This window comes from Notamacropus eugenii, chromosome 2, assembly GCF_028372415.1.
Source record: "Notamacropus eugenii isolate mMacEug1 chromosome 2, mMacEug1.pri_v2, whole genome shotgun sequence".
Taxonomy (NCBI): Eukaryota; Metazoa; Chordata; class Mammalia; order Diprotodontia; family Macropodidae; genus Notamacropus; species Notamacropus eugenii.
Window position 1 is genome coordinate 329386186 of NC_092873.1, and position 26285 is coordinate 329412470.

General features: G+C 36.0%; 1 protein-coding gene across 1 annotated transcript in view; it reads right to left on the minus strand.

Moving 5' to 3' along the window:
- The window catches only part of PRKCA (protein kinase C alpha), a 484269-nt gene that overhangs the window by 34479 nt on the left and 423505 nt on the right, over positions 1-26285 (minus strand). The window contains exons 9-13 of the mRNA XM_072645482.1: positions 24779-24922; positions 20235-20408; positions 15072-15163; positions 12948-13010; positions 11100-11238 (exon numbers count right to left, since the gene is read on the minus strand). Coding sequence (XP_072501583.1) covers positions 11100-11238; positions 12948-13010; positions 15072-15163; positions 20235-20408; positions 24779-24922 — 612 coding nt within the window. The remainder of the gene's footprint in view (positions 1-11099; positions 11239-12947; positions 13011-15071; positions 15164-20234; positions 20409-24778; positions 24923-26285) is intronic.

The following is a 26285-nucleotide window of genomic DNA, read 5'->3' on the forward strand; positions in this document are numbered from 1 at the left end:
AGCAAATACTTGTTGACTGACTGATGAATGTAATTTCTGAAGGCACTTATACAGGCATATATAACTATAACACATGCTAATACAGGTGGCATAACAGGGAAGAATGCTGGTTGAAGTCAGGAAGACTTAAGTTCCAATCTTTCCTTGAATATTTATTAGCTGGTGACTGGGCAAGCCATTTACCTAACTCTTCTTAGTCTCTGTTTCTTCATTTATAAAATGGGGATAATAATAGCACCTATCTCCCAGGGGTGTTCTGAGGATCGAATGAGATAGTAATTGTAAAATGCTTAGCACAGTGCCTGGCACCAATTAACTCTAAATAAATGTTCATGATTATTATTACTAACAACCACCTTCCAGTGCTGTTGTGAGGATAAAGTCAGATAACAGATGTATGGTACTCTGCAACTGTTAAAATACTACATAGATGTTAGTCATTATTATTAATATGAATGAATGACAACGCCACTGGCAATTCCTTCACCATCTCTGAGTATTTTAAGTACTGGATGTTATATGTAATTATCTGACATATAGATGGCTGCTATTAAATACTAGTAAATCTTAAGCTCTTTACTCTTTTAAAAATAAAAAATAAGTGGAAGTTCTAATATTGCTTTCCCTTCCCACCTCCACTTTTGAGAATCCCTAACTTCCTTCAAGCCTTAACTCATGTGCCACCTTTCTGGTTTTCCTAGCTGTCAGTGCTTTCTTCAGTCATCTGATTCCTCTGTGGAGGATTTCCCTCAGTATTTCCCTCAGTGGAAAACAAGCTGGAGGTTAGGGCACTTTTTGTTTGTTTGCATGTTTTTCCTTTGTATCTCCTTTCTTGTCTTTTTTTTAATCCAATTTATACACGAATCAAAAGACATTAAAAAAAAAGATTGTTGGATTAGAGGATAAAGCCTGACATATACTATTAAGCAAAAATTAGAACTCAATCTGGAAGCATGTAGGAAGAAAACTCTTTTTTCCTAAAGAAAACAAGTAATTACTGTCAAGTTTTAAAATTACTTAAAAATAAACCCAATAAGGCTCTGAAATCTATACACAATAACTATCTTTCCCTTTCTGATGGTTATTTTTATACTGTAGAGAAGTCTGACTATAGGAAGGTCCAAGTAAAGTTTTTCCAAATGTCAAACCAGACTGAAGTGATAAAAAAAACATGCAAGGTTTTCAACACAGCTCGAAGTAGCCAGCTTTGAAAAAAATCTAGTCACCGCACTGTACTTGCTCTAAAATTAAGGGACCTTTCCCAGATAGATATATATATCAGACCCTCAGATAACCTGTAAAGGCTATACTCTTCAAAAAAAGAGGATTAAAAATACTGGCTTGCAAAAGTGCTGTGAAATAGGTGAGCCAGGACTAATCATTCGAGGAAAACATGTCATTGATAAGCTTTCTGCTCTCAGGTACAAGTGAACACATTTTGGTAAAATTAACTATGAGAAATGAGAGAAAACAGCATGGTAGGGTCCCATTACTTCATTGACATTGGGAGCAGGGATAATATATATGTTGAGGCTTATTAGGTTGTAGTCAGAGAAATGTGCTGTATACCATTTGTTTTCATGAAAGTATACACACATATAACCATTTAATATACTTATAATATAAGCATGAGCAAGTCAATGGAATTAAAGGCCCTACATTATAAAGAAGGCATTTAAGTAGAATGTCCTTAAGGTCAGGGGCTGCTTTGTTTTTCATCCCTGTATCCTCAGTGGCCAGTGCAAAGCCTTGCACATTGAAGATAATAAATGCTTGCTGAATCGAAGTAACTGTATTCAATATTGAATATCAGTTCAGGAGCCTCCACTAATATCTTTTTTAATGCTTTGTTTTAGAATGGAATCTCTGGAATCAATGTCACAGTAACTCATGGAGATAATTTGCTATAGAGAGGTAATCTTTGTTGGTGGAGGGAATACACTCATTGATTAAAACTCAGATCCTTCATTCCTAGCACCTCTCCTGTCTTTTGCTCCTAATCTATAGTAGCCTTCTCACACTGGAGAAGGAGATGCCTCCACCCCTAGGGCACCCTTCTCGGAATGGTGAGTCCTGGTTTGGACCACAATTTCATGAGGTAAATATATGCTCAATTCACTCCTTGCTCTTCTGGTTCTCTGGACTTTCTTTTTAACCTCCTCCTAGTAGCCTTTTAATTTTTCCCAGCAAATATCATACCCCCACCTTTCATTCTAACTCCTCTTTCTGCTGTGCTTTCTTCCTTATGAGAACATAAGCTCTATGAGGATAGAAATTATCTTTTCTGTCTGTATTTGGAACCATTAAGTACATCTTTTCTCTCTCTCTGTCTCTCTTCTCACTCCACCCCTTCCTCTCCCTCCCTCTGTGTGGGTTGTGTGCGTATGTGTGTGTGTGTGTGTATGCATGCATGTAAGTTTCTCAAACTATAGCAATTCACTAATCATAGGCCATCTGGTATCATAGATTTGGATGACAATTCCCCTTTGGACTCGAGATTACTGTTGAACCTAGAAAATGCCATCTCAGCATTTCAGTCAGTTGCTTGGGCCACACTAGCATTTGTAAATATGCTTGATAGGTGATTTCAGGTTTTTCTACTTTTAGAGAGAGACTTATAATTAAAAAGGAGGTACTACAATTAAAAAAGAGGTCTTCCAATACTTTCTACTGAATCGTACACATTTTGTGTAGTTCAGATGCTACCCAACTATTTGGAAATTCCATAGTATGCTCATTCCAAATTTCTGATTTCTCCCCAGAAGAAGAGATCTTGTTCTCAGAAGATTCCTAAAGTGAGTCTACAGCATTTTTGTTGTTTAGGAAATCTATATTCAGAACTATCTATATAAGGGTCTTCCTCTGCTTTCAGCATACTTTTTCATTTTTCTAATGGGAAATGCTTTTGTCTCATAAAATTTTCTAATGTTTAAATTAATACCTTCTCCTCAGAGGGTGGTTTAAAAATCAATTCTCATATGTTAACCTCAACTGTCACTGAATTAGGAATTTTTGTTTGATCATCTGAGTCTAGTAATTCACAAAATACTGATTGACTAGTTTCTCTGAGTTTTTTCTCCCTTAGTGATCACTATACATCTCTCCAACTCATTTTCAGATCTTTTTGACAATCTCATGATGTTCTTTTAACATTCAGGATTTACTCCCAAAATCAAATGAAGTCTTTATGCTTTTATAACCATTAATTCTCATTATTTGTTAAACATGCTAGCCTCAATTTTTACTTAGTTACAATGCAAAAATTAAATTTTGTAAATAATGGTATACTAATGATTAAAATCCAACATATATAGCTATGGAGAGAACATATAACACATAAAAAGTAAAAGAAAAATTAATGCCATTCATCGGCATCACTGATTAGTGCACTGTCGGGAACTTTGTATTTATGATTATATGAATTAGTGTGTTTATAATGACATGGAAAATGCCTACAAAGCCCTTATGTTTAGGGACAATCACAATGTAGGCAGCCTAGGCAGGGAACTCACCCCTCTCTCTAATTGCTACTGGCTCATTTTCCTTAGTAATTCTCATTCCAGGCTGTAAAGTAATCAAGGTCTATGTTTTGTTATATTATCATATGTTAATAGAAATGTACAAGAGCTCTCAATAATCACTTAACTCTGGGTCCCTGCACTAGTTTATTAAATATGAGAGAAATATCTATTAAACTCTCTCAAATAGGAGGTTCAAATAAGTATCAATGATACTGGCTATTTATACTATAACAATACAAAGACATGTATTTTAAATACTTAAGCGATGCACAGAGTCACCTGAAACCATCAATTGCAGCTGCCCACTTCTTTCTTTTAACTGCTCGCTTCTTAATATGAAAGAGAGCGTTCAGCTCTCTTGGGATGGCAGTCATAATCTTTCAAGAATTTTCTTTCTAATGTCTTTACATATGAGAGTTAAGTGTAGTCCTCTCAGGAAATTTTTCTCTAGAATCTTTCTCCTTGACAATGAAATCATTCAGAATCTCAGCAAAGAAGTGATCTTTGGTCTTTATCTCTGTCCACAAAAGTATGTCTCTAGCTGCCACAGTTAACTGTCTTTCTAGAATGACAAACTTCCTGTGTCAGTCTTCTCACAGACTTCTCACAGATGACAAAATGTCACTCCACTCCCCTACCCCCAGGTTCCATTCCCTTATTAACATACAACAGTAGTCTCTGGGGGTCAAGACTATGAAAGCTCATGCTACATATACATATATAGGTAGGTAATTTCATTGTTTTAGGGAACTTAGGATGAGGATACTCCCACTACTAAAGTAGATAAGCAATTTTTAGCAATTTACAGTCTTAAATGACTTGTTCAAAGTTATAAAATGAATATGTATCAGAGGCAAGATCTGAACTGGGACTGGCTCTCCATACACTACACTAATGATGTCAAACTCAAAGAGAATCCAGGGCTATTAAACCTTACAAAATGATCGCTGTAAGCTACAAATTGAATTAGAAAACCATATATTAATATTATTGATGTTTCAGTGTTTTTTGGCTTCTTTTGTTAAATACTTCCCAATTCCATCTTAATCTGATTTGGGCCACATTTGGAAGTGCTGTGGGTCACGTATGGTTTGCAAGTCATGTATCTGACACTTCATTACACCATGCTGATTCTTATCTTATACATACATACATATGCATATATATATATACACATATGCATGTACAATATCCTTATATCTTATCCTACACATACACGCATTATATATACAAATGTACAAATATATCTAAGAAACCAGCTTCAACAGCTGCTCCCACAGAGATATGGATATTATTACAGTGCTTTTTAGAGACAATAGAATCTTAGGGAATGATGGGTGAACTGACATTCTGGACTATCTGTTAATTGTGAAGACCAGAAAAAGAGTTTGAGAGGATAGAAAGGACTAAAAGAACCTTCTTTCTTGAGAGAACTGGTTAAATATAACTGAATGACGTTCATTGGTTTTTAATATTGGGGAAAATATACCAAAATGGAGGCCTGAGTGAATAAAATAAGAGGCTGCTCCTCAGGGATGTCCTAGAACCCCAAGTTGAGAAATATAGTCAGCCTCATTCTGGTAACTTTACCTGCTAAAAGTGTGTGGGTTGGATCATTAAATATATTTAAAATCTATCTCAGTTTGAGTAATTTCTCAAGTCCTAAATGCATAAAGATATATAAATTAAGGTGTTTTTTTCAAATTACTTGAATAAAAATAAAGCTTTGCCTGTGCTGGTTGAAGGTTTAATGAACTTCCAATGAATTAGAGTGTTAGGATTTTTTTTTGTTTGTTTTGGTGTAGATTGTTTTGATGTGAAACCTTCAGATTTTTAGAATTCAGACTAGTTCCAAACAATGGACCATATCTATACTCTTGGTTCATATGTAATACATAACTTGTATAAAAAAAAACTCTCAGAAAATCATGAACACCTATGGAAGTGAGTTAATCTGAATTCAGCTGCAGTATTTTAGTTCCTTAAGTTTCTGTTCAAAGGTATATTTAATCCTAATTGTACACAACTCATGTAACTTGTCAATATTGTCTTTGGGATTTTATAGGCAGGCTCCTTTTGAGACCAAATGTTTTCTACCTCCACTTATGAATTTGCTTTTCATGAGCCAACCCGGGAGTGTAGCTCTTATTAGTCACGTGGAAACTGTTCAAATATTAACTGAGAACCTGAACAAAATGAATACCAGTGCTACGGAGAAAGCTGAGAGGGTTGAAAGCATTATCATGCATATAACATCTTCAGAATAATAAAGAATTTCTCAGAGCTGGGAAAACTCACAGTAATTTTGGATGTTTATAAAAACGTGTTTTGTAATAGATTAAGCATTTGTATACTGGGCTACTTTTCTTTTCACTACTCCCCATATCCCTCATATCACAAGAATTTCTAGGAAATTATTCTGATAGATAGAGGCTAACTTCTCTGATTCAGAAGTAAACCAACAATCCAATCCAATCTAATGCAACAAGCAGGTGCAAAGTATTGTCCTGTGCCAGGAATACAAAGACAAAAATGAAAAACAGGCCAAGTCTTTAGGGAGTTTACGATGCAACCAAATCAAAAAATATGGATCAACTAATTCAGGCCACAGAGGTATTAGGATCCAAGTAAAATACAATCCTGAAACAGTTCATGGTACTTCTAGAAGGGTTTCATTTATACTTATGAAATAGCTTAATCATTTGTTAGGATCAAAGAAGGTTGCCCCAATTTTACACTTCACCTGGCATGGATGTGACTGTAATCAAAAGAGATTATGAAAGACAACCTGAGAAGCTGCTAGAATTAATGGAAGGCTAAAAGCTGTGCTCTTTCTCCAGCTGGCATGTTTGATATCTGGGAATTTGATTATTTATAGAATATAGGGATGTTAGGGAATCAGAAAGCAGGAACGACTAAGGTGTTGAAGAAAGGAGAAAGGTAACTCATAAACTGGTTGCTTCACAGAACTGTGTTACTTTGATTATGAATTTAGAATAATGATGAAAAAGCTAGGAGGAAGATAGGAGTGACAGATATAAGGAGCAGAAGGTAGATTTAAAGGATAACTTGATTTAAATCTCCCAAAAAAGATATGAGGAATTTTTTTTAAATTAAGGAAAATACCAAAAGAACATATTGCCTCATTTCTTTTCTTTTTTCCAAGGGAAAAAATCTTTTTGTTTTGTCTCCTCATGTAATGCTAGGATTCACTAGACTAGCCCTACAAGGAGAAAAATTGGCCTTTGTTGGGTTGAAAAATAAGAACATTGATCTTAACCTCATAATTCTCTTTTTTCTTCAGGTTTATGTTTATTCTACTGAAAACTGCTGATTTAAATTGTGCTGTGGCTAGCAGTGATTATATTTCCTCTATCACTGTATCTCACTTTCCCTTTTTATTAGTGTGGAGAAAGTACTAATTTGCTGCCCAACTCACTACTTCAACAAATGAGTTAGGAATTTTTCATTTAACTTTCAAATTCTCTTTCATTTTCCCCTCTCCCTCCATAAGAATTATAAAAAGATTCTGAGAATTGACAATACGTGAAAACTTTGCTGTTTGGGTCAAAGGGGTTTGCCCCTTTCACCCCAGAGGTTGAGTGGACCCCAAGGAAGGACTTTAAAGATAGGTAATGGGAAATAATTTACTTCTTCCCCCTTTATATTCACTTCACTTTTTTTGTTTTCCAAGTCGGCCACATACCTCGTAGGTAATCCAATCCTTTACTCTGATTTTTAAGAGCTTTCCCTTGCCTCTATAATGGAGTTTTAGTCACAGCTAAGGTTAACTGTTGAGGCAGAAACTAAAGTATGTAATAGAAACTGGTTGTCATCCACTCCTGCCTCCAGGTTATCTTCATCATTTCATACAGATGAATTGTCTGATGTAAATGATCTCCAAAGAAAGATTTTTTGATACACTCCCTTACCTAACTGTTCCAGTATGAAAAGTCTTTTCCTGTTAGGAAGTTTTACTTATACCTGATAACTGACAATTTGAGATTTCCTTTATCTTGTTTAGACCATATTACCTTCAGAGAAGGACTCAAAACGGTATAATTTCAAAAAGTTTTCAAGATACTTAATCTAATGCAAATCTGTGGCTTATTCTCTATGTGAGCCTGGGCAAGTAATTTTACATCCAGCTGTCCCCCATGCCTGGAATGCTTTGCCCCCTCACCTCCACCTCTTAGTTTTTCTGACTTTCTTCAAGGCTCAGTTCAAAATCTACCACATGCAAGAAGTCTTTTCTAGTGATCCCAGGTATCAGGGCCTTCCCCATTCAGGTTTATAGATTCTATGCATCTGGTTTTGTTTTGTTTTTTACATTCTTTTTCCTCTATTTGAATGTGAGCTCCTGGAGAGCAGGCTATTTCTTTGTACCCCTAGTGCTTAACACAATGCCTGGCACAAACTAAGAACTTAGTAAATGTTTACTTAGAGTAAGCCCAAATGGAGGCAATTCTATTTCTTGGATATTGCTACCTTTCTCCTCCATTTGTATATACTTTATAGGAAAGAATGTGTGATAACAGGATTCAAAATTGTCATTTCTTATTCTCTTTGTGTTGGGTAATGACCAGATTTTTAAGTAAACATAGTTTATTCATTTCCTTTCTAGGCACACTAACCATTGGTATTTACTAAAAATACACTGAAATTGAGATAGTATCTATCTCAAGATCAATGATCCAGATTCTCTTCAATCATCTCAAGAAGACTTTATTGACCTCTGAAGAATTTTCAGTGTCAGGGAAAGGAACATACTTATTATAAAATGCTGGAATAATTTCCTGATTAGTGCCTCTCTCTTGTACTCACATCTCACCACCAACCATGTATCTATTTGTGACAACCATCTGTCTTGGACTCTCTTGACTGGTTACGGAGATGCTACACTGTTCATCAATTTCAAGGCTTTAAAACAAATAGTCATAAATATTTATGCCTTGGCCAAAAATATTAATGAAAATTATATATGAGATAATTATTTTGCTTCAGCCTGCCAGATCTACTTATAAAGTGGATGAGATTATTTTAATCTTTGTGCAGATAGTGGATGTTCTAAGCTGTACTAAAGTACAAAATGACATATGTTTTAAGGTGGATCTATAGTATTCTTTTCCATTTTCAAGGAATTAAATGTTAGCTTTCCTTTAAAAATCATCTGCCATGGTTCTGGCTTGTTTTTACATAAAGCAACTCTAGGCAAATATAGTAACATTTCAATTATTTAGAAGTCATATACCCAGCAGTGCCAATAATCTGGAACATAGCTAAATAACAGGAAGGAAGAAAGGCCTCTCAGCACCCAGAATATGTGCCAAGTTCATGCACAGAAGCATAACCAAGCCCTTCAGATATTCCTTTAGATTCACTATATTCTTAATTTATATCAAACTATAATGTTTGGTTCCCCAGTCCGTAGCAGGCTAGAAACATCAAATCAGAGTGAGAATGGGAATTGCTTGAGGAAGGTACTCTGGACACCTGATGATGAGAAAGAAGACAAAAAAACCCTACAAAAAGTAGACACGCGCACAACATTTAGGGTTACTTAATGCTAGGATAAAGAACCCCTGATTGAATACCTAAGTGTAAAACTGTATTAGTGCACATTATAATAGCTGATATTTAACATTTTTTCTTTAAGAAAGCAAGAAAACATGTAACGTATGTTAGAAAAATTTCTCAAGAATGGTTAAAAACAAAGTTTTGGAATTTAAAGAGGGTAGACTTTTAGCCATGTGGACAATTCATTTGAGCAGAACACCTTATTCCCCCATGATGCCAAATAAATGAGTTACTGTATTTGAAAAGCTAATATTTTAACTGGTCCAGACTCAGTCTTAATGAAGATGAAGCTCAGAGGCATCTTTGTTCCTAAAAATGCTGCCGTTCTCTGCTGAAAGTTATTTGTTTGTGTGTATTCAAGCAGCATCTGGTGAATGTTAAATGAAGATTACTTAGCTTATAATCACATTCTTCTTAACACCTGGCAACCACTGGATAACTTCAAAACAAATACTGCTATAAGAGCTTATACTTTTTATAGTGTACCACTCCCTAGGTTTCAGATATGAAAAGCTTGATTGTTCAGACTGGTAGCATACTGAAACATTTCTTCCTTGAGAAGAAACAATTATTCAAGTTATAAGTTAGAGTTCCCTTTCTGATCTTGATGAAGGACATGATAGCAGTCTTCCAGGACCTAAAAGAGATGTCATGTGGAAGGATCGGACTTGTTTTATTTGGCCCCAAGGGACAGAATGAGAAGCAATAGATAAAAATTGCAAAAAAAGTGAAATTTAGTTTTGAGGTCAGGAAAAACCTTTCTACCAAAGAAAAGAACCCAAAGTAGAACAGACTGGCCTCTTAGGAGGGGTCTTCAGGTAAAAGTTGGACAACCCACTCATCTGGTACAATAAAGTAAAGATGTTTGTGAATATGGCATGAATTGATGGCTTCTCAGTCATCTTCTAAACTGGTAGGATTTTATCTGGATAGGTTTTTTTTACAAAGGCAAGTCAGGATTCTAATTCAAACTGTGCCTATCCTGAGAGTGGCTTTAGGATGTTCTCTGAAGGGCACATTGAGACTCTGGTATGTATTTCTAATCAGTGATTAAGATTACAAGCACAAAATCCACCTCCACAGAGAGAACTGATGAACTCTGGAAATTGAAGAATATGTCATTTTCACTTTCTTTATTTTTTGCTTCCCCCGCTTGTCTACGAGGGAAATATGTTTTGCATGATTTCACATGTATAATGGATATTATATTGTTTACCTTCTCAAAGAGTGGGGGAGAGGAATGAGGGAGGGAGAAAATTTGGCAATCAAAATGAATGTTAAGGATTAGCAGCACAAACCTGGCATTATGTAGGTCACTCAAAGTGACTAGGAATTATTTTACAATCTTACCTCTGGTGGTACCAGAAGGAATTTCTTCTTTCTGAATATTCATAGCATCATCGGTCATGCCTTTCTAACACGTCATATTCTATTTAAAATTTTTTTGGGCAAGCATCTTTTCTTCCTATTTAGATTGTAAAATATCTTAAGGACAGAAATCATGTCTTCTTTCTCTTTGTGTCTCCACTTGAGTCCAGCAAATAACTTTGCAAATATTAGGTTTAAGATATGCTGAACAAATGAATTTGCTTCAACACAACAAGCATTTATTAAGAATACTATTATGTACCAGGCACTGTGCTAAGTGGTAGAGGTACATAGACAAAAATGAAAGTCTCAGCTCTCCAGGGGCTTAAGTTCTATTGATGGGAAAAAAAACAGAAATGGAGATAAATAAATAATTATTGTGGGCAGCAGGATAATAGTGGTAGTGAATAGCGGTAACCACCTGTGGTATCAAGGAAAAGCACCACATAACAGGTGAAACTTGAGATAGGTCTCAAAGAGAATACTTCAAGAGGCTTGGATGAGGATAAATGTGTGAAATGCTAGTGGAATGAATGGTTGTCAAAGATGGAAAATTGTGCTCAAATTTAGAAAATCTTAAATGTGCACATGCTCCTTGTTACTGAGAATTGGACTGAAGGTTCAAATTTTTACCTCTGGGGCAATGTAATCCGGAGTTCCACAGAACGTCCTGGTTGTAACTCCATCTGACATATGCTCCTTGCACATTCCAAAATCAGCAATCTTGATGTGTCCTTCTGAATCCAACATGACATTGTCTAATTTCAAATCTCTGAAAGGTAGTAGGTTAGTATCAATGCCTGATTTCAGAGTATAACTCAGATTTCCTTTGGATCTCTTCCACTGTAACTTTATTTGGATACCATTGTAATGGCCCAGTGAGTAAGTTCTCCACCACAGTAAGAGGTTGTGCCCACCTCCACCCCCATTTTGCATAGGACATAGGGAACATGTATTCCGTCAGGGAACTCAAGATGACAAATTATTTCGAAGTTAGAATTGGAAAGAATCACTTCATGGTTGTAGAATCTTCTTGTAATTAATTAACATGAAGAACCAGAATCAAAAGCATTCATCCACAGACCTGCAACTTATTCTGCTACTGAAAGTTAGGGATATGAACTGGATCTCTGATTTCACTGGTAGAAGGAAAATTCCTCCATTCATGTAGGTCAGCAACTTCACTACAAGTTAAAAGGCCTAGAGAACTGCCCAAGCATTGAGAGGTTAAGTTGACATGCCAAAGGTAACAGAGTCAATGTGTCAGAGGCAGGAGCCAAACCCAAACCTTCGTGGCTTCAAGACTGTTTCTCTCTCTTCTCTATATCTGAGGTGATATCTGAGGCCATGTGATCTATGGGCCTCCTCTAGCCCACAACACTGCCAAGTGTGGCCCAAACCAGATTAAAGCGTAATTGGGAAATTTGTATTTGTATTTGTATTTCAGTCATTTTAGTTGTTTCTGATTTCTTAATCCCATTTGGGGTTTTCTTGACTAAGATAATGGAGTGGTTTCTTTCTCCAGCTCATTTTACAGATGAGGAATATGAGGCAAATAGAGTTAAGTGACTTGCCCAGGGTCGCATATTTAGGAAACGTCTGAGGCCAGATTTGAACTCAGGAAGATGAGTCTTCCTCATGCCAAGCCTGGCTTCTATTCACTGTGTCACCTAGCTGTCCCAATTGGGAAATATTTAACAACGAATAAAAATACAAACATAAATAATGTTACACTTTAAAAATAAATCAGAAGATAGACTGCAGGTATCCTTATGTATAGATTCAGGGTGCCACTTTTTAGCTGAGTTTGACATTACAGCTTCTCTATCATGCTGCCCTTCTACACAAACACATACAGTCGAAACCACAGTAGTTGTGGTTTTCAGTGTTTGCTGTGACCTCATTTCCAAGAAAAAGAGCAAAGAAAGGTATTTTTGCTGAGCACAAACATGTTTTCTTGGGAAAGTAAAAATGATAAAACTTATGGAAGTGAATGTTGAAAACTGAAAACAAAGGAACTAATAAATTTGGGGGAAAAAAGAAAATATTTCAGTTCACTAAAAAAGAAGTAAAAGTCTCTGAAAGAGACTTCAAAAGTCTCTGAAGTTGAGAAGTAGAACCAAAGATGTTTCTTTCTCTGCTGAAGGCCAAACTGAAAGGCAGCTTAAAGAGGATTCCTGTTACTAATAGCTACAGTTAAGAAGCAGGTTACCATTTACAAAGTGCACACTGAGGTAGAGAGGACAGTTATTATTGTCTCCATTTTACAGATAAGGATGCTGAGATTCTGAGAGGTGCAGTGTTTACCCTGAGATCACAAGGCAAGAAGCTTTTAGGACAAAGACTAAAACTCTGCCCCCTGTGCCGTATTTCCTGTCTTTTATCTATTTCACTTTTCAGCATGTGTTACACAATAATCCATCTTCTAATATCTAATGCAGCTACCAAATAAATAGCAGAAAAAAAAGCTCTAGTCCTCACCTATAAATGATCCCTTGTTTATGAAGGAAGAATAATCCAATTGAAATCTCCGCTGCATAGAACCTGGAAAAGAAATCTTACTTGAGCTCCATGGCACTCTAGATGGTACTCCTTCATCCTTCCTTTCTCCTACCACAGATATTCCAAACTCAAAACATAAAAGAGTGTCACAGTGATTTTGATAGCTGGTATTGACTAGCACAAGCCATGCACATTCTGTTATTTATTGTAAAAATTCATCTTGCAAACTTTCCCCCTTAATTTACATATCCCATAGGAAATTAATAGCAACTAGAGCATCCCCATTTTAATTTCACTTGAAGGTTTACAAAGTGCTTTCCTCATAACGATTCTGTGAGGAGGGGAATACAGGCATAATTTACATTTTACTGATAAGGAAACTGAGACTCAAAGAGGTGAAATAATCTGCCAAGAATCACACTAATGTCAAAGCCAGGACTCAAACCTGAGTATCCTAACCCTTTCTACTATGATGCCTTTTATTTGGAAAGTCTGTTATTTGCCCACAGGAAAACAGAATGTTGTTGCTGAAAGGAAGTTTTCAGAGATCATCTTATGCAAACTTTTCACTTTGCCAATGAGGAAACAGACTTGGAAAAGTTAAGTGACTTGGCCAAGGTAAAAAAAAAAAACCCAAAACTGCTATGTGAGAGAACCATGACTTGAATCCAGGTTATCTGACTCTAAATCTAGCACTTAAAAATTGCAATTTGATGCTTATTCAGTATCAGTGGATACTTGCCTGTTTCAAAAAATGGCTGTTACTTTTTATAAGGTGGTTCCACATAGATTCTCTAAAAGCCTTCAAAAGGCTGTTTTGTGATGCAAATTGGATAGCAATTAGACTTACATATCTATATGATATTAAGGGAAGAAAATACCCATTTAACATTCAGTGGCATTTTAGGGAAAACACAGTGGTGGATTAGATTGCAATTAATTCCTTTCCCAAAAGTAGAGTGTAGTATACGATGAAACAAATAGTGGGTTGTCATCCTTCCTGGAAGGCTAGGCTACAATGGGCCATGACATGGAACTATAGTCTCAATTAGAATCATGTGGTAGCTCTAAAATAATTGTTACTTCAAAATTAGTAAATTTTGTGAAGCACAGGTGAACTGCTGAAAGATGGGTTAAAATCTCCAAGGTATTCAGGAGCCTTTGCAGACAGAATCTCAATCAACTTCGAATAGTTGTAAATAGTCAAAATACTACAAAAAAAAGATCTATAAAATGAATGCCTTTCATTAGTTTGAGTTTAATAAAAGGAAAAGATCCCAGAAGCTTTTAAGTATCATTTCAGAACTGTTCTCAGCAATTCTAAATGTTCTCTCTGGTGGAGAGAGTTGCCATGGCATTAGCTTTTCATCTCCGTATGTGTTAAAGTTTTATAAGTCACACACATATACAGGTAGAATGAGACTAGATGTATCTTTCCTTTTAAGGATAAAAAATCAAAAGTGAGCAAAATTTCCATAACATGTATCTGAAATGTATCTCCTGCATCTTATATTGTACCTTCCTTTAGTCATTTGGTTCTGTGATCTCAAAGGCTTACAGGATTTTAAATTTAAAGCCAGAAGGGTCATAGGATCATGTATTTATGTCTGACTCTTTATTGTACAAATGAGGAAACTGAGAAATTCATCAAGGTTATGGGAGTTGACCTAGGTTGGACTGGCAGCATGTATCTGTAATCCTTTCAATGAGTGCACTCCCTTTACCAATACAAATCACAACATATTTATAGCAGGATTTATTTGAGAGTGTGTTAGATGTCTGTTTTGTTAGAAAAATATATACTTTTTTTATTGTTGTGCATTTTTAGTAATGGCAACTTGACCTATAGTTCACTGTTTTTTTTTTAAATGGTGAACTGGCCAGATCTTAAATATTGCTCTTAAATTACAGAGATTCCAGGTTCTCAGTTTGCTAGTTGGTTTATGAAATCTAAATATTAAGTACCTTAGTGCTGATTATTTTTCTTCTAATGTTTATAAGAACAAAACAAAGGACATTAATGACCAAAAAAATCATTCAAGAGAACATCAATAAGGGGTTTTTCTATTTAAACTAAAATGGCAGAAATAAAATAATACTCACACTGCTTGTGGTTCCTTAAATTTTCCTACTTGCTGAATGTGGTACATGAGGTCTCCACCATTGACATATTCCATGACAAAATAAAGACGATCCTAAAAATCAAGCATTAAACAAAAGGAAGAATGGTGTGGGCGGGGGGAAAGATTGTCTGTTAAACTACATCTATTATAGTTTTTCAAGTGTTGATTAAATTTATCAAGACAGGAACAAAACTGCCCTACTTGCCCTTTTGCACCTTCTTCTGCTCTCTTTGGTATATTTTTACAAATGTTTCATTGATATGCCTTCTTTTTTTTTCTTTTTGCTCTGCTAAATCCCTCTTCCATCTCATAACTTCCCCCTCATAGCAAATAAATATAGGTTAGCAAAATAAACTTAACACATTGATTGTGTCTAAAAATTCATATTTTATTCTATATTCTAATCCATCACCTCTCTACCATGAAGTGAGTAGCGTCTTTCATCATAGGTCCACTAGGGGCATGAATGGTCATTACACTCACTAGTCTTAAGTCTTTCAGAGTTCTTTTCTTTAAATTATTATATTCAGTGTAAAAATAGTTCCACTGGTTCTGCTTACTTCACAATGCAATTTAAATAAATCTTTTCAGACTTCTCTCAATTCATTCCTTTCATAATTTATAGGACTCAATAATAATGTATTAAATTCATGTCATAATTTGTTTATAAATTCCCATTTGATAGGAAACCACTTTATTTCCAGTTCTTTGCTATAACAAAAAGTCTTTGATCTCATTGACATATATGTCTACTATTGATGTCACTGGGTCAAAGGGTTTGCACAATTTAGTCACCTTTAGGGTATAATTCCAAATTATTTTCCAGAATAAGTGAAATTCACATAGTGCTGGTCTTTCCACTGCCCCTCTGACAACTACCATTTTCTTTTGGTTATATGTGCCAGTCTGGCCAATCAACTAACAGATGTTTAGGTGACTATTATGTCAAGCATCAAAGGCTATAAGGTAGAACAGCAGTTATTTTAATTTAATTTTCTCTTACTATTAGTGATTAGGAACAAATTTCCATATGATTGAGTTCTGTAATTTTTTATTTTAAAATGTGCCTGCTCATATCCTTGGACAATTTATGATTATATTCTTATATATTTATATCAATTCCCCAAATATTTGGACATCAAATGTTTATAACCTATAGGCTGCAAAGATTTTTTTCCCCTCTAACTTATATTTCTCTTCTAATTGTAACCGTGTTTATTTTCTTCTTTCTTTATCTTAATTTACAAAGAAAGAGGGGGTATGAATAAAAGGAATGGGGTAAACATTGGGAATCTGTAACTGAAGTGTTCTCATTCCACTGCTCTTGGACCATAATCACTAGTTCTCACCTTTTTCCTATTCTTTTAAATTTGCACTTTGATCAATCAAGTCAATAAACATTTATTAAGCACCTATAACTTCAGTCAGTCATTCAAAGTTTTTAATAGGTACTTTCTTTGGACCAGGCACTGTGATAAGTATTGAATAATAACAACATTTACATAGTTCTTTAATGTTTGCAAAGGGCTTTCCACATATTTTTTTTTCATTAGATCTCCCAGAAGAACCCTGTGAAATAGATTGTCACCCCTATTTAATAGATATTGAAGAAAGACTTGGGGGGAGGGGCTAAAAAAACTTGCCCAACATCACACAGATGTCTGAGGCAAGATTGAAATACATATTCACTAGACCACAAAGCTGAACTCTTTCTTTCTGGTTATTTGCAGGTTTTCTTCTTTATTCTTGGAAGCTCTGGATTTTTGACTATGACATATCAGGTTGTTTTCAATTTAAAGTTTCTTTCAAGAAATTACTAGTGGATTCTTTCTATTTTTAAGTTTGTTCTCTGGTTCCAAAAGATTCAGACAGGTTTCTACTGTGATTCCTTGAAATATGGTGTCCAGACATGCTTGTTGGTCATGGTTTTCAAGAAGTCTAGTGGTTTTCAAATTATCTCTCATTGACCTGTTTTCTAGGTCAGTAGTTTTGGGGAGTAGGCATCTCAAACAGTCCTCTTAATTTTTCCACTACTTTGGCTTTGAACATTTTTTTGTTGACTCTCTGAGTTTTGTTTATTTTGTGTTGTGTTTTTCATGGAGTCCACTAATCAAATTATATTTTCCACCTTTTATTCTAAACCATTTATTCTCTTTCCATTTTTCTTATGAGCTTTAATTTATTTATTCTTGATGAGTTTCTTCTTTCTATTCTGGGAGCATGACTAAGGTATGGTACAATGGATAGACTGCTAGACAAAAAGTCATGGAGATCTGAGTTCAAATCTTGTCTCAGATACTTATTAGTTGTGTGACTCCAAGCAAGTCACTTGATTTCTGTATGCTACATTTTTCTGATTTGTAAAATGGGCATAATCATAGCACCTATCTCTTAGAGTTGTTGAGATAATCAAATAAAATAAGAAATGGAAAGCACTTTGCAAATCTAATAGCTATATAAATATTAACTGATTTTTTTCTCCTGAGAGTCTGCCTGTACTTATTATGGAATGACTATCTTCTAAATTTGTCTTTTGGGGTTTCTTTTTAACTGTAATATTTCTTCATTGTGCTCAGAATTTTCTTCTGTTTACTCATATTTCCAGCAATGATTCTTGTATTGAGTCTTTATGTCAGGGCCAGGCTTTGACCCTTTTTGCACTCTTAGATGGAGTGGAAAGACCCTTCCTGGTTTTGTCCATGTTGCAGTCTAGCTACTGTTACCACTACCTTGTTGCAGTTCTAGATGAGATGTCTGGTTCCTAATAATCCTCCCCAATTTTTTCTGCAGCCCTAGCCTTGGAGAGAGAGCTGGGTTCTAACTGGGAAAAGATACAGCCTCTCTGCCACAATCCCTGGTTTCTGTCTTTGTCTCCTAGTGGCCCAATATAGATCTCGGTCTTGGCCACATCTCCATCTCCTCCTTGCACAGTCACCAACAAGGAGCTGGATTTGTTTCCTGCTTGTTATCAGAGATTACACTGTTTTTTTGTCTCCTTTAGGGCCCTGGGGTGCCTCTGCCTCATCCTCATCACATGCATCCCTCAGTATAGACATCGAATATTGGAGATTGCACTAATTATAGGATTTTGGAACCTCCTCTACTCTGGGTACTGGCCTATCTCTTTACCTGGGTGGACCCCTACTTGATTTATCTTTTGTTGTGGTTCTGACAGGATATTAGAAATCTTGCTGGCTTCAGGCCTCTTTGAGAGCCTCAAGCCCTCATTCTCCTTGCATGGTAACCTGCTAGAATCTATCTTCATCCCTTGTTTCAGTTCTCACAAGCTAGGGCCAAGACTGTGTTGGCATCAAGCCCCCTCTTGGCATCCCTCCCTCCCCTACCAGAGAATACACAGTATTTCTTGGAGAATTTGGGTTCAGTTTTACTAGAAGTCTCCTGAATTTTACAGATGAGGAAACTGAGGCATAGAGGAACTATGAGAGATGAGTACCATTACAATTTACTTTATTTTTTTAATCACTGATACAGACATAAATTCTTAACCTCAAAGGTCTGATGATTCTGTTTCTTTGTTGACCTATAATATTGAGCATTAATTTGTTTTGACTAACACTCCAAGATGGTATGAGGATTGACAGGAAGGTTTGTAATGCTTGAGAGGCCTCTAGTCACTAGTACACTAAACTTTATTCATCCTTTTATGCACTAATACTTATGAAAGGCTCCACAGAACCAGTCACAGGTGTCAGCACATTATACATGATGGTGGGGGAAGTTAGTGGTGGGCAAGGCAAATTAGGTGGTTTTGTAGTAGATTAGTTAAAAATGAAAGCCAACAGAGGTAGAAGTTGAACACAGTTTTCTCCTTGACAGCACAATCGTTTCATTTCTTCATCATTAAAGTGATGAACAGTGAGTACAAGGCTGGGAGAAAGGCAAGGACGATGGCATCAATACTAATTGCCAGGAAGAGGCCGTCAGTACATCATATTCGCTTGTTTTTTTATGTACTTTAATTTTATGTTCCTTTTTGTGCTTTATATATCCTTTCCTTAGCTTAATGAGTGTAACAAGATTGATATGATTTCTTCAGGGATATGGAGATGAAGTGCACAGGGGTTTTTTCCTCAAACATAGACAGGTTCCATTCCCCCCACTGATCCCATCTAACACACATTGTGCAAATACTTCCCTGGTAGAAATGAGATTAGCAATGATGGATGACAAAGCCAAGAACTATACTGAAACTAGGCTTAGAGAAACATGGCTTACAGGCAAGATAAGACTGACACACAGTGGCTGGAGAACAGTGGAGATAATTTTTCATTTCAACCTCGGGCTTTATGACAATCTGGTTGTGCTTTTCTCTCAGGATTTTGAAATTAAAAGCAAAGGACTATTGATGAAGCTTGCGAGGCTCATGAATGGTGTACTTCCTCGTTTCTGAGCACAAACTGGTAAAGTGTAGCTTGCCATATCTCAAACAGACTTACAAACTGACAAGAAAATGGAAATGATTTGTTTGGGCACTCAACTAGGACACTTGTAAACTGCTAGTATTTGTATGAGATGACTTGGAGACTGGTGGAATGAGGAGGTCATGAATCTTAATTTCTGTGCTACTGATTCTCGTCACTGGTTGTCGCTATAAAGGAGAGCAATGCCCTATATTTGGTTACACTATAACAGGGGTCAGGAACCTGCAGTCTTGAGGCCACATGTGGCCCTCTAAGTCCTCAAATATGGTACTTTGACTGAATCCAAACTTCACAGAACAAGTGGGCTACACTTGAGGACCAAGAGGACCATATGAGGCCTCGAGGTCATAGCTTCCCCACCCCTGCACTATACGTATACAACAGGGAAGCACAGTATTCTACATTCTCCCAGTCCTCTGGTACCCAGAAAAGGGATTTCTCATAGTACAAGCAATCATTGATGGTTTTAGAGTCCTCTATCGAGTACTTGTGCCAGACTATTTTTGCCACAGGGGAGAGCACCTCATAAAACACCATAATCTGAAGGTATGCCTTTAATTTCCAGTTTTGTTTTGTTTTTATGCAAACTTGGCAAAAAGAACTCAGAGGACTCAGAGGTTAAATTAAATAGCTATAGTCTTAATGTAGCAAATCAGAGAGATATTTGAGAAAGCACAGAAAATTAAGTAAGGAAGACTTACGACTGTCTGGAAGCAGGAGTGAAGTTGTGTTAAGAAAGGAGGCTTGTCTAGGAGAGCTAGTACTCTCTTTTCTACCATTGTGCATTCAACATCATCATCTTGTATCACCACATCTTTTTTCAAAATTTTGATGGCATATAGTTCTTCCGTCCCCTTCCGGTCAGCCAACATCACCTAAATGAGGAAAATTAATAGCTTGGACATCTCTGCTGGAATGGAACTATGCCTTTTAAGAGATTCAAATTGCAACAGAGCAGTGGATTTGACCTACATTTTTAGAGTTGATCTAAAGCTAAGAACAAGCCAATTTGTCGATTATACTATACTTCTATCACTATATAAATGACAGCATTCTAAAGTTATCTGTGTAACTGAAGTAGGAAGGGTGAAATAGTATATATTTTACAGTCTCCTGTATGACCTTCAGTCACTTAAACGGCTTTAAAGGGAATTATTGGAAAAACTTAATCTTTGAGATTCAAGAAGCCAGGCATGGGCAGAGCTGGAAAAGAAACTATAAACTAGAAATACAGCTTAAAAAAAGACAAGCAATGTAATGGCCCAATACAGGAATAAACAAACATGAAAGGAATGCCAGGCCTTATCCTTGGAAGGACTAAACAATCTGTCCATGTGGTAGACAATACCAAGTCTGTGAAGTTCACAGCTGCTGTCCTGGTGTGGTGAAGTAATGATGAACAGGGAAACCACCAAGAACATTAGGGCTACAGAAAAAGTAATGATACCTCTTTGGTTAGTTTTGTTCTTTTCAAGTGCTGACCATGCTAACCTTTTTTGCACTCCCTAAATTAAGCTTGCCCAATACTAGCCATTTAAATGGTGGCAAATCCTCTAGAAGACTTTTAAGACCTTGTAACTAAAAGGTAAGGTTGTAGGAGTAGGAATATCTAACAGAGTCCCTCATGATAGTGGCAGAGTAAATTTTTTTCATTAAAAGCATCCTTGAGAATTAATTGGCTATGGGGACTAAAGCTCTAGTACTTGATGTAGTTTCTTGGTCACCTTAGTATAAGAAGGAATAAAAAGGCCCTGAGACTTCAGACCACCAGCATAATTAATACTGAGAAGCTATACTTACCTGAATCAACTGTTACTTGCCTAAAAACTTACTGAAGTTCTGAAAGTTCTGTTAAGGACACTACAATTAACTTTCATCCTCAACTTCTATTCTGTCATCCCCATATCCAACCTGTTGTCAAGTCCTGTCATTTCTATCTTCATAATATCTCTTAACTTTACCTTGATAACATCTCTCCAATCTGCTCCCTTGTCTCCTCTGATTCTCCCACCATCCTGGTACAGGCCTGTCTGCACAGTATGACCAGACTATTGAAATAGCCTATAGATTGGTCTTCCTATCTCAAATCTCTTCCCACTCTAGTTCATGCTCCACTCAGCTGTGGAAGTGATTTTCCTAAGGCATTGGTCTGACCAATGTCACTCCTCTTATTCAATAAACTTTAGTAGTTCCTTGCTTTGGGCTCTTCAGGATCAAATATAAAATTCTCTGTTTAGCTTTTAAAGCCTATGACGCCACTGCACCTCTTGATAACTGCAGCCTTCTTACATTTTCCTCCTCTTTATCTACAGTCAGTGATATCAGGCTCCTTGCTACTGCTTCTAAACAGCGTTACATTTTCTGACTTTTTACATTTCCCCAGGTTGTCCATTATGTATAAAATGCTCTCTCCCCATCTCTGCTTCTTGACTTACCAGATTTGCTTCAAGTCTCAGCTAAAATCTTATTTTCTATAGGAAGCCTTTCTCAGTTCTCCTTAATGTGAGTGCCTTTCCACTAATATTAACATCAATTTCTCTTGTATATATCTTGCTTGTACATAGTGGTTTGCATGTTGTCTCCCAATAAGAGTTCTGCTTTTCTTTGTATCCACAGTGCCTGGTACCTAGTAATGGCTTAATCAAAGCTTGTTTACTGGACAAAAAATTATTTTAATAAAGTCTTATTTTTAGGGGCAGCTAGATGGTGCAACGGACACAGCACTGGAAGTCAGGAAGATGTGTCCAAATCAAACTTCAGACACTTAACTATCTGTGGGACTTTGGGCAACTCTGCCTCAGTTTGCCCATTTGGACAATTGATATAATACTAACAGCTACTTCCCAGGGTTGTTAGGAGGATCAAATGAGATATTCTGCTTTTCAAACTTTAGAGGGTGATATAAGCAATAGCTGTTATTATTATCATCTTAACTGTATATGTAATTATATAATTACGATAATTATATAATAGATAATGGTAATATTTTAGTGTATATAATTATATAATAGTTACTGTGATGAAGATTAATATGATTATCATTGTGACAGCAATGGTCATGTGTGTGTTCTACTGATAACTAGGTTGACGCTGGTGAAACCAGATAAAGGTTTCTCAACCTTTAGTTTTCACTTAGCACTTAACGCTGGGTTTGGGGCTACACAGAAACCAGTATTTTATTGCTCTCTTACAATGTTTTTAAGAATTGTTATTACAATTTTAATTCAAATGTTTTGACTTAAAGAACACACATCAATGACAGCTAGGGATATTGTAGCAGCTGTCAGAGTGGGGAAGTGTTTCGAGAATCTTTCAAGCTCACAATAAATTAGGTTCAGTAACACAAAAAAAAGTGAGATCAAAAATTAAAAATAATGCCAAGAGGTGACAAACCGTTGTCAAAATAAGAAAATAAGAAAAGATTAATATTCAAAATAAGAAAAGATTAAAAAACCCAGGAATTGGGGAATTAGTTATTGATTTCTCTACAGTGTAGTTTAGGCATCTTAAAACTGGAAGAACAGTGAGACTAGTAAAAAAAAAATTCTACTAACTATTACTATGAAGAGAAGTTGTTTGTCATGGGCAAGATGGGGAAAAATGTAACTTTTATTGATGAGATTCACTTTTTCATTCAAGAATATACCAAAATAGCTGTTAGAAGTCTAAGTGAGCATGTGAGATCTGAACATTTGATCAAACTGCAAAATATCCACTCCAAAATAACCAACCTGGACATTTTTATTTCTTAAAAATCTGATTGCCACTGAAAGAATGTGGCCTCCGATAAATATGTTGATATATGGAGAAGAAGAATTTTTCTGGAATTATAGAGATTCCCAAATGGAGATGGAACACTGATAACTAGATCACAGACACAGAGTTGGAAGGGAGAGTAGAAGGGACAGTCATCTAATCCAACCTTCTCTTTTTATAGATGAGGAAACTGTTGCTCAGATAATCCTTATCATCTTCAAGATCAAATCTAAAACCCTATTTGTCTTATAAAAGTTCTAACCTGACACTTTCATATCTTCTCAGTGTTCCTATGCCTTACTTCATTCTATGTCCTCTACAATTCAATGATGCTGTCCTCCTTGCACTTCCTCATACACAACATTACATTTGCGTTTGCACTGCTTGTCCCCTATGTTTGGAATGCTCTCCTTGTCTCTGCTTCCTGACTTGTCAGACATCCTTCAAGTCTCAGCTAAAATCCTACTCTCTGTAAGCAGCCTTCCTCAGTTAAATGGGTCACACATCTGGGAAGTAGGACCTATCGTGGGATTTGAATTCAGGATTTCCTAACTCCAAGTCCAGGGTCCTCTCTCCTAAGCCACACTGCTGCAGATTAGAGAGAGTGAGAAATTAAGGAATAATTCAAGGTTGCAAAGCTGAGTAACTAGAAGGGTGGTGGTGTTCTCACCAGAAAGAGAGAAGTTCAAAATGAGAGTGGGTGTTGGGGAAAATATAATGAGTTCAGTTTTATACATGTTGAATCTGAGATATCTACTGGAGATCAAATTCAAAATATCTAATAGCAGTTGGAGATGTACAGCATTAGGTGAGAAGGGAGACTAGTCTTGGGAATCATCTTTATAGAAGTGATCATTAAACCTGTGAACGTTGATAAGGCTGTCAAGTGAAAGTGTATAGAGTTATAACATTTATGAACCTAAGGAATGGATCGTCTTCCAATGGAACATTGCAACTTGGACCTCAAAGAATCAGAGCTCTCTCTTAACTCTTTATTATAATCACTTGATAACTCACTAATTACAGCATGTTTTCCCTCTGATTTGCTCTTGTACCTGGAATATTATCCATAAATTGGGGACTTTTCTGATGCATCTTCCATAAAGGAATAGGTTTTTTTTTTTAACTTTTTACTTATTCTTGAGAGGCGACAAAGAGAAAACTCTGATTGAAGACAACTTAACAATATTATTACAAATTCATTTGGCTGTTAAAATTGCTTGAAAGTGATGGGAAATGAAACTGAATTAGATGGATTTCTTTGGAAATGCTGTTAAACAATTAAATTAGGTAATATTCTAGGAAATGTTTAGGATACTAAGCAAAATGGGCTTTAGCCTTGTATATATTTTTTTTGTGCTATAAACTTGCATATCCTTTTACATCTTGAAAGTATACTTTTCTATTTTGAGGAAAATGGAAGAAATGTTGTTTAACCATTTTTTTCTTTCTGTTCTCATTTACATTTAGAAACCTACAGAACACTTACCTTTCCAAAACTACCCTTCCCCAAGACCATGAGAAAATTAAAGTCTGTGAGTTTGACTCTGTCAAGATTGTTGGATGGTATATTGGATTTTCTGTCATCTGAGGGACTGATCACCTTGTTACCAGCAGGGCCAAGCTTGGCTTTCTAAACAAAAATAAAATACAAGAAAATTAATCCTATTTCTAGTTTTTTAAAGATACTGTAACTAAGATTTACTGCTTTGAGGAAAGGAAAGATGGTCACAGGCAGAGAAATTAATATCAGTTTGAATGCCATCAAGACATATTCACCCACAAAGGCACTCTTCTTATATAAAGAATGTAACATATAAGTTCTACTTTCCAAATCAGACAATAAGCACTCAAACAATAAAAACAATCCATCACAGAATTATCCTGCAAATACCGGTCACTCTTGTTCTTGACCCAAAGAAGATTCCTTTTAGGAAAAAACCATCATGTTCTGGGCTCTTATCAGGATAACAGGAGAAAGTAAAGGTCCTAAATCTATGATTGTATTGGTATAGAGGTCTCTTGGGTAACAAGACTCCCTCAACCAATGCAGATTAACTTTCTCCTGGAGAGTTGCCTCAAACACTGGAAAGTTAAGTGACTTGCCCAGGGTCATTTAGCTATTTTATGTCAGATAGGGGAAAAGGAGAGAGTCTTTAACCCAGGCTTTTTTGGCTTACAGTCTAGCTCCCTAACCATGGAGCCATATTCCCTTTTATAATTAAGGAAACAGAAAAAAACACTGAAAATTTTCTCATTGAGATTTTTACATATTTGAAGTTCAATCTGTGTAAAGAACATTCTGCCAGTTGGTGCTATCTGGAAAAGAGAGATCTTATTACTTGGAAAAGCCTTGCTTAAAGTCCCACTATTTGGATGATTTATGGTCAATGTCCAATTTCAACCACTATAGGGTAACAGTGATAAGAGGAACAGTGATGTATGTGTGTGTATGTACACAAAAATAAATACATACAAACACAAACATATAAAAATACATATATACACATATAACATATAACAGGCATAAATATATATTAATGAAAGACTGAACTCAAGCAAATTATAATTCTGCAACTGAATTCAAGAACTTCATTGGTTCTGTACAATGTAAGAAGAACCCTATGAGACAATAAAGTGCCTAAATTCTGAAATGCAAACTACTTAAGTTTTAAGAAAGCAAGAACAAGATAGATCCTAGAGAAACCAATCTCTTCTTTAAATTGCTAAACCATAGTTAAATCAGGATCATTATATCTGTTCTGCTCTGTTCCAAGGACAAAGACAAAACATAATAGGGCATCACTATTGGAGAGAAGATAAGTCAGAATAATATCTCATAACCACTACACAAACAGGCCTGATATAAGAGGCTTTGAGGCACTGGGGAATTGAAGTAATTGAAATGTCATGGACATAATTAAAGAGGGGAGAACTAACTCAAAAATACTGTGTTCTCAGGTAAAGACATAGATTTTACGTACAAATAGTTGCCA